Raw genomic sequence first — 16,080 nt, forward strand, 5'->3', positions numbered from 1 at the left:
CCCCCTCCTGATGTCACCGCCATGCAGTCAGCCCAGAGGCGGCTCATTGAAACAGACCCTCCTCGGCGCTCGGCGGAGGAGGCGCCGCTGGCCGCAGACCCGCCGGGGGCCGGGCAGAGCCGTGCGCCCCCTGCCCTGCCGCCCTCTCCGCCCCTCCGCTCCCCAGCGGGCCCGGCCCGGCGCGCCTGACGCGGACCATTAAACTTGAAGCTGCCGCCTCGTCCCCTCTCTAATCCTCCTCCTCCTCGTCCTCCTCCTCCTCCACCTCCTCCTCCTCCTCCTCCACCTCCTCCCTCTGACAGGCGAGAGCGAGCGGCTCCGTGCAGGCAGGAGACGTGCTGCCGGGCTGGGCGGCCCGGGGGCGATGACTTCTCACCAGGAGGGCGCCTCTGGGAAGAAGACCACGGTGGCTGCAAAGTTTCAGGGCAGCTGAGGAGCCTTCGCCGCAGCCCTTCCGAGCCCAATCACTCCCCTGGCTATGGAGGGCGGACTCTAAAATGAATCCCGATCTGGACACCGGCCACAACACATCAGCACCTGCCCACTGGGGAGAGTTGAAAAATGCCAACTTCACTGGCCCCAACCAGACCTCCAGCAACTCCACACTGCCCCAGCTGGACATCACCAGGGCCATCTCCGTGGGCCTGGTGCTGGGCGCCTTCATCCTTTTCGCCATCGTGGGCAACATCCTAGTCATCTTGTCTGTGGCCTGCAACCGGCACCTGCGGACGCCCACCAACTACTTCATCGTCAACCTGGCCATCGCCGACCTGCTGTTGAGCTTCACGGTCCTGCCCTTCTCGGCTACCCTGGAGGTGCTGGGCTACTGGGTGCTGGGGCGGATCTTCTGTGACATCTGGGCCGCCGTGGACGTTCTGTGCTGCACGGCCTCCATTCTGAGCCTGTGCGCCATCTCCATCGATCGCTACATCGGGGTGCGCTATTCCCTGCAGTACCCCACGCTGGTCACGCGGAGGAAGGCCATCTTGGCGCTCCTGAGTGTTTGGGTGCTGTCCACGGTCATCTCCATCGGGCCTCTCCTTGGGTGGAAGGAACCGGCACCCAATGATGACAAGGAATGTGGGGTCACCGAAGAACCCTTCTACGCCCTCTTCTCCTCCCTGGGCTCCTTCTACATCCCTCTGGCCGTCATTCTGGTCATGTACTGCAGGGTCTACATCGTGGCCAAAAGGACCACCAAGAACCTGGAGGCAGGAGTCATGAAGGAGATGTCCAACTCCAAGGAGCTAACCCTGAGGATCCACTCCAAGAACTTTCATGAGGACACCCTCAGCAGTACCAAGGCCAAGGGCCATAACCCCAGGAGTTCCATAGCTGTCAAACTTTTTAAGTTCTCCAGGGAAAAGAAAGCAGCCAAGACCTTGGGCATTGTGGTTGGCATGTTCATCTTGTGTTGGTTACCCTTCTTCATTGCTCTTCCACTTGGTAAGTTGGGGACTGGCAGAGGGGAACTGGGCATTTTTGATTCTTGGGTTTCCCTGAGAAGCTTACTGTAAAGTTTTGCGTATGTAGTGGATGTTTAATGCAGTCTGTGTGTGTTTGGAGATGGGATAATATTGTTTGTTCTGCAAAGGCTTTGCAGATTGGGTAGCTGGCTAGGAACCAACTCAGGTGTTCGTGCAACACACTGAGGTTACTAACCACAAGATAAAACCACGGCAGGAAAATCTGGTATATGGAATGACTCATTCAGCAGCCTCGGTTTAATAATTGAAAAGGACACCAGGTTTGAACATCACACCGGAGTTATTTCAGTAGTAATGATGTGTCTGCTAAGGCAGCGTCACTAATGCAGCATACAAAATAGTTTGTAGTTACTGCAGACACGGCGTTTGGGAAGCTGAGAGGCAGCTCGTACACAGAAAGGCAGTTTTCATTCAGCACTTCCAGGTCCTTTGCAGAGACCTACACTTCTCAAGAGCTTTGCAAGGGCTCTGTTCTCCCCCTCCTGCCCACACTCCTGGCTATCACCTCATGCACTCCCTTCATTATCAGTTAACAAGAGCATTTTACAGCCACACAGCCCCTACAAGCCTTTAAGTTATCTAAAGCCCAAAGATTTGAAAGAGAAGGAAAATAATCACAGGGTCACACATTCTCAGTTTTACCCAAAAATATTCCTAACTCTAGTGATTTATGGAATGCCCCGGAACTAAATCACAGTCATCCCTCACCTTTCTCTGCCAGCAGCAAAATCCCAGTAGAATGGGATTCAATGGGTCCTTCCCTCCTATGCCAATGTGCCCATCATCTTTTGTTTGGTGGTCCTACTAAGTGAAGTGATCAAAAGGCTCCCTGATTTCTTGTAAGGAGCTCTGGCTAAGAGGGAAACCTAGAGGAGGATATTGTGACTTGCTTTCCACATGGCTTGGGAATCCCACGTCCCTTCTCTGAGGCACTGATATGCTTTGATGTCTTCTCATATTCCTGGGGGGACACCACAGAAAATGAATGGAGAGAGGTGATCATGGCACAGTCTTGTGTCATATCGGAAGAGATGATGGCAGCTGCATGCATGGGCCATATCCGTCTGCACTCCCTCCAGGGTCTGTTAGAGCCGAATATAGCCAAAGCTCTCAAGTAGCTGGAATTCTGAAGACATACTGCTTCAAGAGAAAGAGACAAATGGAAAGAAAATAAACTGATATCAGGAGTTTCCCTTTTAAAAAAAGAAATGGAAAAAAAAAGTCATTTAATCTACTCTCTATGTCATGTTTTCTAAAGCAGCCTTGCCCACAGGTGCTTTTCAAAAATGTTTTCAATGGTAAGTATTAGTGGAAAGGGTTTGAAGTTCTCACTCTCAGAACTGATCAAATCTCATTGCAGAGAAGCTTTCTTTTTCTTTCACAAGCTTTCCAGATCTTTTTGCTGGCATTGGGGGTGGGGGGGTGTTAAAGTAGATGGCAGCTCACACTAGACTGGTGGCAGGGTAGGCATTTTTAAAATGATGGTTGCACAAGGAAGCGATGTTGCTGCTATGCTAGCCATGAGACTTTGGGCAAAAAAACCTGCAATTCTGTGAGCCTGTTTCTTCATCAGCAAAATGGGACTAATTATATTTTATTCATAGGGTTTGCACTAATACATGGGAAGCCTTTAACCTGGCGTCTGATATAAAGTTAGCTATTAGTATTACAAACCAATCCCTATTGCCTCTCAGGCAACAGGGATTGGTTTTCTCCTTCCAATACAAATCTACTATGAAAAGCTCAGAAAAGAAACAGGTATTTCCTCTTTCTTCATTCGGTCCTGGCCTTCCAGCCTACCCCAGAAGAATATAGGTATGGGCCAACAAAGGAGAGGGCTTTGGTCTTAGAAGGCAGGGCAAACAGCTCCAAACAGGTAAGGAGGCTTCTGGCGTGCTGAAAAGGAAAGAGCTGCCAGTGCACTGGTGATCAGGGGCAATCAACTTCTCATTTGGGCTTTGCCATCCATTAGCTCCCTTGAGCCCAGGCTTGTTGCTTTACCACTCTGTGCCTCGGAAGTCACATCTAGAGAATAAGAGGGTTCAACTAGGTCACAGGCTCTCAACCTTTAATAAGGACCAGAATCACCTGTGGAACTTGATAAAAATGTCGCTTCCTGGACCCAATCCATGAAGAACCTGATTCAGTAAGTCAGATGGCTCCCAGGGATCTGCATATTTAATCTGCTTATCAGGTGGTTCTGAAGAAGTGATCCACAGACCAGGTTTTGAGAATCACTGGCCAGAGACTCCCTCAGCTCCCTTCAGGTTCCAGCATCCTGGATGTCAGGACTTTATATGCTGCTAAGCTTTGACCTTTCCCAGTGGTTTGGCATGAGGTGGCTTCCCTCTGGATCCTCAATTCATCAAGACCTCCTCAGACTCTTCCGATCCAGCACTCTCTCACACACATGCTTTCCCCACTTCTTCCCTCCTTTCTGTCCATGCATTTCTGAGATTTTGTCCCCTCAACATCTCAGATCCTTTTCTCCCATACCATCAAACGTGAGATGCTCTCCCCACCCTGATGCCTTTGAACGAAAACCTTCTGATGATCCATGTCATGCTCTCTGAAGATTCCCGAATATACTGTCCCCGAGCCGTCCTCATTCTTCTCTGGAAACCTTGTCATGTGAGGAATATGAGCTCTGGGTAGGACTGCCTTGGGTTTGGGATGGACTCAGAGATACCAAAGAGCTTCAATCAGAGATGCTTAAGTAATGTTTTCTTAGTTAATTTAGGAAGAGGATCTCAGCAAAATGAAGATATGGGTTTCTTATATATCTGAGTTCAAATAACATTCAAAAAGAAGTAGCATGATGTAGAACAACTCTTTTGGAAGCTGATGAAGCCTTCAAATTCTAACTTTTCCATGAAAGCTTTTTTCAGTCCTAAGGGGAAAAAGCAGAGCTGGGGAAGACAGTGCTTGGTGAGCAGAGAAGTGTAGGTAGGAGTGACTTCCAATTGGAGGTGGGCTTCAGGTGGATGGATGGCATGAGATTTCCATAGCTGTGTTTGTTTTCTCTGTGGGAGAGAAGGGTTGGGATGCCTCCTGGGAGGGAGGGAAAATAGTTATGCCCCCAGCAGGATCTTGCTCAGGAGCCCCATTTGTTTTCCTTCCTCCCTTATTTTTATTTTTGGGAGCAGGGTCAGACTGCCTGCAGAGCTGGACATTTCATCTCCTGCTGTGCTCTCCCCACCTGGAACCCCTCCCCATTTCCTCCCCACCCTTTCCCTGCAACCTCAGACTAAGTCAGCCCAGGGACAGGCACTCACTCAGGAGCAGGGATGGACTCCACCAAACAAGGACTTCTTTATTTGGCCCCTGGAATCAGGCCAAGGAGGTACAGGAAATAATTGGAATATAATATGGCAGCATTTCTGCCCCATGGGCATGACACGATGTCCAAGAAACCTTCAGCCTCCAGGCATTATAATGGAGGCCTGCTCCAGCCTGAACAGGGAAGGCCTGGCCAGGGTCTCAAGAAGCGGCCCCGCTATTGAGGGATGTGCTGTGCAGTGGACGGGGGTAGCAGGAAGTGCTGGGCAGCCAACTGGTAGCTGGGCTTAGCGAGTTGTTTAGAAAACACTGGAACCTTGCCTCGCTCCAAATCTTTTTTCCGTCTTTCAAAATGCTGAAAGGCACCAGGAAGCCATTATTGAACTAACTGCTTCCCCCTCCAAATGAAGGTCAATTTCAAAGAAACAGTTGTGTTCTCTATAGTACTGGAACTAAATAGGAATCCCTCTCTTCACTGGTTTCTTTCTCCAGCCCTCTCATTCAAATTGGGGTTGATGAATTTCAACCTCCCAGGAGAGCTCAAGAGAGGGTGAGGGTCTCAGGGATGTCTCAAGGCTGGGCCACTCCCCTCAAACCCATGTGCTAATCCTCCAGTGCTCAGCTGTCAAAACCCAGTGTGGAGTTGCCCACAAGAAAAGTAATTGTTTTAAGTCCTTGGTGGAGGGGGGCAGTATTTTTCACACAGGATTTTCCTGGAAGATGGAAATTTTATTGAAGAAGGAAAATAATTTATCACTTATCAAATAATTCATAAAGACTTTCTCCTGTTCCTGTATGTGCTAGTCACTATGGCAGGTTCCAAGTTGTTGAACCAAAAATAAACATGGCCCCTGCCTGCAGCAGCCTTCCAAGCTAGTGAGATCTTATTATTGAACATGTACTATATGCCAGACACTCTGCTAGACCCTCTTAGGCATTGTCCCATTCATTCTCACAGTCACCCTGCCAGGGGAGAATAATTGTTCCTGCTTTACAGGAATATCCTGAAGCTCAGAGAGGCTACAGTACCTGACCAAGGTCACACAGCAAGAAAATGATAGGGCCTAGAGTTGAACCCAGGTCTGACAGAATAGACTGGGCCTATGCCTCCACACCAAGGAAATGTCTGGCCTCTTTGCTATCTGCTCCCAACCTTCTCTCATGGCAAATGCTCTCCAGGAACCTCCGCGCCTCCATCACAAGCTCTTTATTATGCTTCTGTTGCAAAACCCTGCCTTTCTTCCAAGTTACCCCTGAAAAAGGACCCACCCAAGAGTCATCAGGGAAGGTCATTCCACATTGTCACTCAGGACTGGACTTTCTCCACACCTTCTGCACTATGGTGTGGGTCCCTCAAGGTTGGGCACCTTCATCAGTCACCCCTGACTTTGAGTGAACCTTGCCTTCCATCTAGGAAAGTGTGGACCTTGCCCATTTATCTAGGGAGCTGGGTCCATGTCTTTAATTATTCATTCACTCACTGAATGAAGTGCGTATTTATTGAGTGCCTACTATGTCCCAGCATTTGCTGGGTGCAGAGATGTAGTGCTGAGCAAAACAACTATGTTCCATGCTCTCATAAAAGTTAGTTCTGGTGGGGAACACACGTATTTTGAAAAATATACACACACAAATAAACATGAATGCAAATTGTGATGAATGATTTGAAGGAAAAAGGTGAGATGCTACGGAAGCATGTAACAGATCCCTGAGGGAATGACGCATAAGCAGAATCCTGAATAATTTGGAGAATATAATTCAGTGAAAGGGATAAATAGAAGAGAGGTCCAGACAGAAGGAAGGATACACCTGAAAGTCTTGAGACTGGAGGTGGTGGGGATCAACAGAGCCTGGGGAGTAGAGGGGAGACAGCCACAAGTCAAGGCTGGAGATGTGGGTTGCAGCCTGATCATGCAGGGATTTTTAGACAAAATTAAAAACTTTAGATTTTATCTCAAGTGCATTGGCCACTCTTGATATGTCTGAAGTAGAGGAGAGATGCTATTTCAATTATGTCTTTAAAAGACAACTGAGGCTGGTGAGATGCTTGGGAGGCCACACACTCACAGTAAGAGGGGGTGGTAACAGATAAAAGTGGTAGCAGTGGAAGTGGAGAGAAGTGGATGGATTCAGGGACTTGGGGATGGGCTGGTTATGGTATGGGAGGGTTAGTGCAAGAGAGAAGCGTGTCCAGAATGATCCCCTGGTTTCTCAGTGGAGTCACTTGGGTGGATGGTGGTACCATTTATTCATAAGAGGAAGACTGGGGTAGGAGCTAAACATGGCCAAAAAGATTACTCTCAGGATCTTCCTCAGATGCATTCACCAGGGCTCTTCAGATGCTGTGCAAGGAACTACCTGCCAGACATTCTTATGAGTTGAGCCAACAGAAATGTCACAACCCAAAGCCAGGAGATGGCAAGCCTAGCTGCAACTCTGGCAGGGGTCTTGATTTTTTAAAGATTACTGGGCTCCCCTGCAGACCTATTTGCATCAGCATCTCTAGTGGGGGGTTGGGAGAATCTCAAGTTTGGACAAGTTCCCCAGGTGATGCTTATGCAGCCAGCACAGCACCAGTCCTGCTATGCCTGGGAACCCCTGGAATGGATACCCTGTGGAGATACAGCCAGAAGCATTCCCAGTCCTGCCCAGTCCCTTGGATCCCTCTAGGTGGAAGAAGGCAACAAGACTGGAAGAAAGGAAGGTGATTTCTTTGGACAAGAACCTCCCTGGAGGAAAGGACTGTGGAAGCACCTTCAAGGTAGTAGGTGCACTGCTCGATACTTACTGCCCTGTATCATTTGTAATTCTGACAGCCCCTCTGCAGGGCAAGCATCAGGTCCCTAGTTTACAGGTGAAAGAACGAGAAAGTTCAGAGAGGTTGAGTAACTTATCCAAAGTCACTCATCTTGTAAACAGTAGAGTCTATCTGTCTACAAATTTGAAATGCAGTAAGCCTTTATTATATTATCTCTGCAGCTACTACAGTGCTTCCGGAACATTTGTCTAAGGTCTGATGCCCATGTGTGATATTTTCACTGGCTCTTGCAAAAAAGAGGAAAAACATTAGGAAAATGCTTTTTAAAAAATCACAATGTATTAAATATAAATGACTGTCCTTTTCTTCTAAAGACAATGTCCTTTCTCTTTGGTGCACTGAAATAACGTTGCTTTGGTGGAATAATGTCATGATGACAGTGGTTTTTTTTTTAATGTCCTACTTGGTGAAAAATAAAAAGATGGTAACCCTATATCAATCCAATCCCAGTTTTTGTTTAGTTTTGGTTTGGTTTTTTTGAAATTTTACTGTGTGTCTCCTGAAGTCTGGGAATCATGGAAGATGCCGTGGTGGCTAAACATAATAAATGTTTAAGGAAAAAAGAAGGAAGGAGGGAGAGAAACAGAAGAGGAGAGAGAGAAGGAAGGCGGAAGGGAAGGAATGAATAAACGAGATGGCCTTGGCTTTGCAGCGGGATTCCCGTAGACTGGAGCCAAGGACCAGAGAGGAAGGAGGTTCATGCCTGAAGAGTTACGCCTGTCAGGAACAGCAGGGCGGGGGGCCGGTTGTGCAGACCCTTAACCATGCTAGAGCAAAACAGGCCACACACATGCCAGAAGGTGCTTGTGTCACTGTGATGCCATCACAGATGGGCCTATTAAGATCTGTTAGGCAGGCGATGCCCTTAACCTGATATGTGTGTGACTCATAAAAATAATGGATGGCTGCCAGGCCGCACTGGGAAATTGGTTTCTCCCATATCTGCAGGCTGTTTCTGCAGCCACTGTGCTCCTGACCACATTGATAATAATATTCCTAATAGCTCCTGTTTATCAGGTAGGTCTTGCTGGGTTGGCTGGGCTTCCTGTGCAGCATCGTGCGGTGGGTGCTTCTATACCTTCTCTTGCTCGCTCCTCTCCAAAGGCTTATGAAGTGGGTGCTGTCAGTTTCCGGTTTGCAGATGAGAAAATGGGAGCTCAGAGAGATTGAGTAACTTGCCTCAGGCCACCCAGCTGACTAGTGACAGACCCTGGATTCGAAATTAGTCGTCCCAGTTTTCTAGGGTTACCAGAACAAACTACCACACACTGGGTGACTTAAAACAGCAGAAATTTATTCTCATAGTTTTGGAGCCCAGAAGTCCCAAATCAAGGTATCAGCTGGGCCAGATTCTCTCCAAAGCCTCTAGGGAAGAATCCTTCCTTGCCTCCTTCAGCTTGTGATAGACTCAGATGTTCCTTGGCATCTGGCAGCAAAACTCCAGTTTCTGGCTCTGTCTTCACGTGGCATTGTCTTCTCTGTGCCTGTCTGTGTCTCTTCTCCTCTTCTTTTAAGGACATCTGTCATATTGGATTAGAGGCCACTCTATTTCATTGTGACTTCATCTTAACTTGATTCCATCTGCAAAGACTCAATTTAGAATGAGGTTCCATTCACAGAGACCAGAGTTAGCACTTCAACATGTCTTTCGGGGGGACACAATTCAACCCATAACACTGAGCAGTCAGATAAGGTTAAAGTTTCATCACTGGAGGTGCCCAGGATTCAAATCTAAGTTATTGGATAATGCGAAAGGGCTCATCATTGGAGATACCCCAAGTGTAGGGTTCTGAGCCCCAATTTAAAGATGCATAAGATGAAACTGGGAAAACCAGTCAATTCTGAATAAGAGGAAAGAAGGGCAGGGTGGCTGTCCATCCCTCCGCAACCGAGAGGCACCATATCCTTGATTTTTATCAAGTTTGGGAAAATACATAAGATTTAGAATACTTTCCCATACATTTCAGGCCTCAGTTCTTCTCTACCACCTCCATACGTGTGGTTTCTGGCACCAGAGAACACGCTTCTTTGGTGGATCCACACTGTGGGCGGGGTGTATTTCTGGAAGTCGTTTTTCCACCTTGCAGTAACTCTGGCTAGAGATCATCCAACTGCAGAAAGAAAGACAGCAGACCATACACATACATACACTAGAATCCAAATGCAATGTACCTTAACTTCCTCTTAGCTCCCAGAAATGCCTATGACCCTTGCAACATCACCCACATGAGAGGAAGTACCACAGAGGAACACACAGTGGTCTTAGCCAATTACGGTTCATGTCTTACTTTGGAAAACTTTGCAAAATCATAGACCTGTGAGGAAACATTTCAAGGGCCCTTCCCAGGGCCTTGGAGGGCCCATGCAAGAGAGGAATCTGGGGCTGACAGCTCAATGCCCTCTGTTCACACCCAAATGAACCAGGAATGGCACTCTCTAGCAGCCTTGTAACTGATCTATTTATCTTTCTCTTCTGCAAACTGTGAACTTCTTGCAAACAGGGACCCAATCTTTCATCTCTGCTGAACACAGGTGTTCCCAGAAGTTGAGTGAATGAATGAGTGAATGAACAGCACTGTGAGTTCAGCAGAAGAATTAAGAGGATTAATTAGCATTATTTTCCATTTCCCAAATATGCGTTGCATTTCCTATCTTCTGCACATTTGCTTATACTGCCCCTCTGCCAGAAATGTTCTTCTTCTGAATATCTAAATCCACCCACCTATAAATCCCGGTTCTGATGACACCTCACTCATGAAGTCTTCCCTGATTCCCACACTTCCTTAGTAGCAGTCACTCCGTTTTTACGTGATTTATGGCATTGTCCATGGAAATCAGGATTCCTGGCTGCACATTCCTCGAGGACAGATTTTGAATCATCTTCGTGTCTCCCATGCCCAGTGGTGTGTATGTGTAGACTCTGTAGAAATAGCAATAGCAGCTACAATTCATATTTGTGTGCCAGGCATTGTCTATGTTGAACCTCCTGACAGCCCATCAGAAACACCAAAACACTAGGTATTAATATCTAGCCAATTTTATAAGTGAGGAGATGGGCCCAGAGATGTTAAGTGACTTGTCCCAGTCCCTGAACCTGCCATAAGCACATTAGAAGAAGACCATCATGAACAGCTCTTCCAAAACCAACATGGCCATGTGGACCCAGCTATGACACCAAGGGAAAAAGACTGCATAGGTAAAAACCAGAGTGGATGCAAGTCCGGAGAGCCTTTACTATGATAACCTTGCCATTCCATTCACCTCCAGGGAGACCAGCCCATTACCAACCAGCCCCCGTTTCCCCTTGCCTTACTAGCCCGAATCACCCTTCTCTCACCTCTGGGAGGGAGATGGTCAGAGTTGGTCCCTTTAAAAGCAGGTGAGGAGTAACCCATCAAGGTGGCTTTACAGCAGGGCCAAATTAAAAGACCTTTATAGACCCAAGCTACTGAGATGTGAATGCTACCGCCACCTGCAAATGTGATTCTAAATTCACACACATATACAGCTCGGAAACAAAAGTAAGAAAGGACAACAACATTCTGGTTTTATCTAGGAAGACTCCTTTGATTTTTTTTTTCACATCAAGCTATATCCCCCCAAAGTGGAGGTGCCCCAGCTATGGGTTTTGTTCCTTGGGTGGTGTAGCCCTGAACTCTCTTGGAGATCATCCATCCCAGTGCACCCCAGACAGTCCCATTTATGCCCACTATCAAAGGCTGATTATTATTATAACCCACCTCTTATTCTCAAAAGTGTCTCCATTTTGAATGATAAAAATGTCTCCCTATGTTGAAGTCTGGAGTGAGAGTGTTTGCAGGCGGACATGCCATAATACTCCCATTTCCCACGGGAGGAGAGAGAAACTGCCACCTATACCCTCCACAGTTCCGAGAAAGAGTAATCATAGAGAACATCAATTTAAAGAGGAGACAACTTCCTCTGTCTGTGTGTTGTGGGTGGCAGGAATTCCTACTAATGTTGGTTTGATATTTCTAAATAAGGTATTTTTCATTTAGTTAACTTGCCATGGTCGCACACATGCGTGGCTGAGCTGGGATTTGAGTTCATTTCTGACTGGCTCTAAATATTTAGTGAATGAGTAAAGAACTGAGTCAGTTTCAGCATAAGACAACTGGTGTAATCTGAATGATGGGTATAGAGGAGACAGAAGGGTGGGCTGAAATAAGATATGGGGCTGAAGGAAAGCAAGCTGGGTCTTAAGGACTTGGAAGGCTTGGGTAACTGCCCCATCCATCATCATACCTCTTGCCATGATAAGGCATGAGTCAGTCCAGATACAGGAAGATTCGTGCTCAGCTGCAAGTTTGTGGTCTTGGGACACAGTCAACAGCATGTTCCCGGCCACACCCACTGGCAGAACATCTGAGCCCCTTTGAACACTCAAGTGCCACTCTGGTGTGAGCACACGAGCTGTGCTATAAAAGTTGCACCATTAAGCAATCAAGGCTAAAATGTTCAGAAACAGGATGTTCTAGAGCACGCAAGTGGACAGTTCCTGACAGAGTCCCATTTAACTTTTTTCCAGGGATGCCTGCCCCCACATCTTGCTCCCCCTCAGCTTTCTCTCCTTCAAAGATGCATTTGGGGGTTGGTTTTTGCTTTTGAAATTCTTCTTTAAGATGGAGTTTCCTGCCAGGTTAATGGGCATCATGCAGAGGCTGTGCTCAGCAACCTAGCTGTGCCCCAGAAGGACATTAAAATGGAACCAAGGGCAAGCCAGGCTCACATTCACAGGCATCGCCCCCAGGCTCACACCACCAGCACGGCGGGGCGGAGAGCCAGGGAGGCAGCTGGTAGGGGAGGAGGAGGTTCCACCAACTGGAGCAGCAAAAAAGATCTGCTACATATATTCAGGCCATTAATCGCCCCCTGGCAACAAGAGAAAAGTGATGGGGTTCCTCTCTCTACTTCCAGGTACACAACGCCCATTTGTGACTCCTTGTGCCCAACCCTTCAGAATTTTATCTTAGCACAAGATGAGGTGCTCATTTTTCCCCCATGGACCCGTTCGGCAATCTGGCGAAGCCCCTTCTCACAATAGACACATAAAATAAAAGATGCAGGATTTCAAAGAAATCCAATTATACTGTAATACAGTTATTACGATGTTGAAAAAGCTAATTTATTATAGAACGATAAATGTCCCTCTTCATTAACATATTCAACAAACAAGTCCCAGCAGCAAGTCAAACAAATAACTGCTATAATTTTGAAGTAGTGACAAGTGGAAATAATATTTCAAGATATCTGCCACAGATGTAATGTGATATTACAAATCTGATCTCTATTGGTGATAAATCCTGTTGATTTTGCTATGGCTCGGTGCCTACATTCCTGCTGAAGGAAATGCTCACATTCAGCCAAAGGTTATTTTGAAAACTTAAAAGGTGCCGTTTTCTCATCCAAATTCACAGGACTCTCTCCACCCCACACACCCTGCCCCAGGATGAGAACCCAGCCTTAACATATTATAAAGGTACGCTTCGGATGTAAGGCTTTCTTATCATTTTCTCTTTACAAAAAAATCATTTTAGAGCCACATGGAACTTGGACTCTGCCATCCTGTTTTGTAACTATTTTGCTATGATTACATATGATAATTTTTAATCAACTGGCTTCTTTACTAAAGAATAACAATTGATTTTTATTTAAATCAGAAAGAACAAAAAAAAGTAAACAACGAAAAATTTTTTCTGCCCACACCAGACCGGAGGGGTCCACCTTCACCCCACAGCTTCAGTCCTTTTCCCCAGAAGCAACTCTGTTAAGATTTGGGGCGTCTGCTTCTAGAAATATTCCATTTATATTTAAGGATACACACACACACATATATATATGTTTGTATATATGTGTGTATATTTTAGTGTATGTGTGTGGAATGTGTGTACATTTTTCCACCTGATTTATTTTTATAAATAGCATCTATTTATAAGCATTGTAGTGAAGTTCACTTTTTTCGTGCAACTTATCTTTGACATATTCTATGTCAGGATGTTTAGAAGTAATGCTTTCTTGTTTGTGGCTGCACTTTATGCATCTACTTTATGGAGCATCTTATTTTACTTAATCAGTACCCCATTTGATTGATATTTAGGTTATTTTTAGTCTTTTGCTACTACAAACAATGTTGCTGTGAAAACTCTTGTGTATGTCTCTTTGCCTACACATACAGGATAAATTTCTAGAAATGGAATCACTGAGACAAGGAATATTTGATATTTTAAGTTTAACCTGATTATGTTTAATTTCATTAAATAGGAAATTTTAAAAATAGTAAAATGTAAAGTGGTGTTAAAAAAGATAAATTAGAAATGCAAAGAAAACCACAATATAGCCCTACACACTCATTAGGATGGCTATTATTTTTTAAAAAGGCAAAATAAGTTTTGAGAGGGATGTGCAGAAATTAGAACCATAGTGCACTGTTGGTAGAAATGAAAAATGGTGCAGCAGCAGTGGAAAACAACAATTTCACTCCTAGGTATGTATGCCAAAGAGTTGAAAACAGGGACTCAAACAGATACTTGTACACCAGTGTTCATTGCAGCATTATTCACAATTGCCAAATGATGGAACCATTCCAAGTTTCCATCGACAGATGAATGGATAAACAAAATGTGGTATATACATACGATGACATATTACTCAGCTATAAAAAGGAATGCAGTTCTGATAAATGTGCGATCATGGATCAAACTTGAAGACATCGTGTTGAGTGGAATAATCCAGACACAAAAGGTAAGATATTGTACAATTCCACTTATATAAAAAGCCTAGAATAAGCAAATTCAGAGAGAGAGAAAGTAGGTTAGAGGTTACCAGGAGCTGGGGAAAAAGGGAAAATGAGAAGGTATTGCTTAAGAATTTCTGTTTAGGATGATGACAACATTGTGGAAATAGATAGTGATGATGGCAGCATGACATTGTGAATATAATTATTACCCATGAATTATACACTTAAAAAATGGTTAAAATGGCAAATTTTACATTGTGCATATTTCCCCACAATAAAACATTTTTGAATAGGTTAGATCTATGTCTGTTGACCTACCATTTAGATTAAGAGGAATGTTCATGATATTTAATTTAAAAAGGCAAGTCTCAGCATAAAATGAAATCTCATTTTTCAAAGCTATTAACTTGGTCATCTTGAGGCATTGGATAGGGTGAGAAGGAATAGATGATTAACTTTTTTACACAACTTTATAATTTGTCACATTTTGCAATGAGCAAATATTGTATTTGAAAGTAAGAAAATGTGATCACTTTTAATCTGGTTTTACCTGTTTGAAAATAAACAGACACACACAAACACACGAGCACACGTACATTTTGTGCTCCCCGGCCCTAGAACACCTAGAAGTGGCTTTACCCCCCTCTCCCCTGGTCATGCCCTGCCACCGCCCCCCAGTTCACAAACATGTTGTCAGAGCGTTGATTTTTTATTTTGTATGTTTTTCAAAATGAGGAGAATGTTCCCTCTCTAGGCAGCAAAAAAAATTTCAGATGCAACAGGAGGGTATAAAAAAGAAAGAAGAAGTCACCTACAATCCTACCATCTATATAATCATGTTCAAGATTTTCCTCTGGAACTTTGCAGAAATAAGTCTGTATATACTCACAGACATATTTCTGCAAAGTTCCAGAGGAAAATATTATATACATACACACACATTATATATATATTATATATGTTATAATATATATATAATATTATATATAATAATATACACATAATTATATTATCCATACATACATAATCATTACATTATCCATTATCCATATATGTGTGTATATATTTATGCTTAAGACAAATTGGAATTCTCAATGCCTTTTTCACTAAGCATCACGTGTGAACCTCTAGCCATACTTATAAATTTGAATCTTTTCATTTTTTAATTTCTTAATTTTTCATCTTTTTAATGCTACATTATATTCCATAATAGAAGGTACCATAATGTACTTAACCAATCCACTTATGAAGAGAAAATCTACTTATATAAATAAGACATACGCAAATTATCAAAATCGCAAGGTACAAATGTAGAGTGAAAAATGTGTTCCTCTCATTTTCGTGGCTCACAGCCATGCAATTTGCCCTCCCCCAAGGCAACTCACTGCTACCAGTTTGTTATATGTCCTTTCAGAGATATTCTATGTATGCAATAATATTTAAATGTTCTTTTTAATGATAGCATGCTCTAAGTACTATTCTATAACTTGCTCTTTTCACTGAACAATGTATCTTGGAGAACTTTCTACTCCAAAACGTAGAAAGCTGCGTTGCTCTTTTTAATAGCTACATAGTATTCCTTTATATCTTTTTTTCAACTAGACCCCTGTGAATGGACAGTTACTTTCTTTCCAATCTACTGCTATTACATACAGTACTGCAGTGAATATCACTGAACATATTTCATCATTTCCACCTGAGTAAATACATCTGTAAGATAAAAATCCTGGAGGTAGATA

The 16,080-nt window shown here is 44.5% G+C and overlaps 1 protein-coding gene across 1 annotated transcript in view; it reads left to right on the forward strand.

The window, feature by feature from the left end:
* The first annotated feature begins 340 nt into the window (after window positions 1-340).
* ADRA1B (adrenoceptor alpha 1B) overlaps window positions 341-16,080 on the forward strand; it is a 47,242-nt gene continuing 31,502 nt past the window's right edge. The window contains exon 1 of the mRNA XM_077137560.1: window positions 341-1,446. Coding sequence (XP_076993675.1) covers window positions 498-1,446 — 949 coding nt within the window. The 5' untranslated portion in view covers window positions 341-497. The remainder of the gene's footprint in view (window positions 1,447-16,080) is intronic.

The sequence above is a fragment of the Tamandua tetradactyla genome, chromosome 20 (assembly GCF_023851605.1).
Source record: "Tamandua tetradactyla isolate mTamTet1 chromosome 20, mTamTet1.pri, whole genome shotgun sequence".
In the NCBI taxonomy this organism is placed as follows: Eukaryota; Metazoa; Chordata; class Mammalia; order Pilosa; family Myrmecophagidae; genus Tamandua; species Tamandua tetradactyla.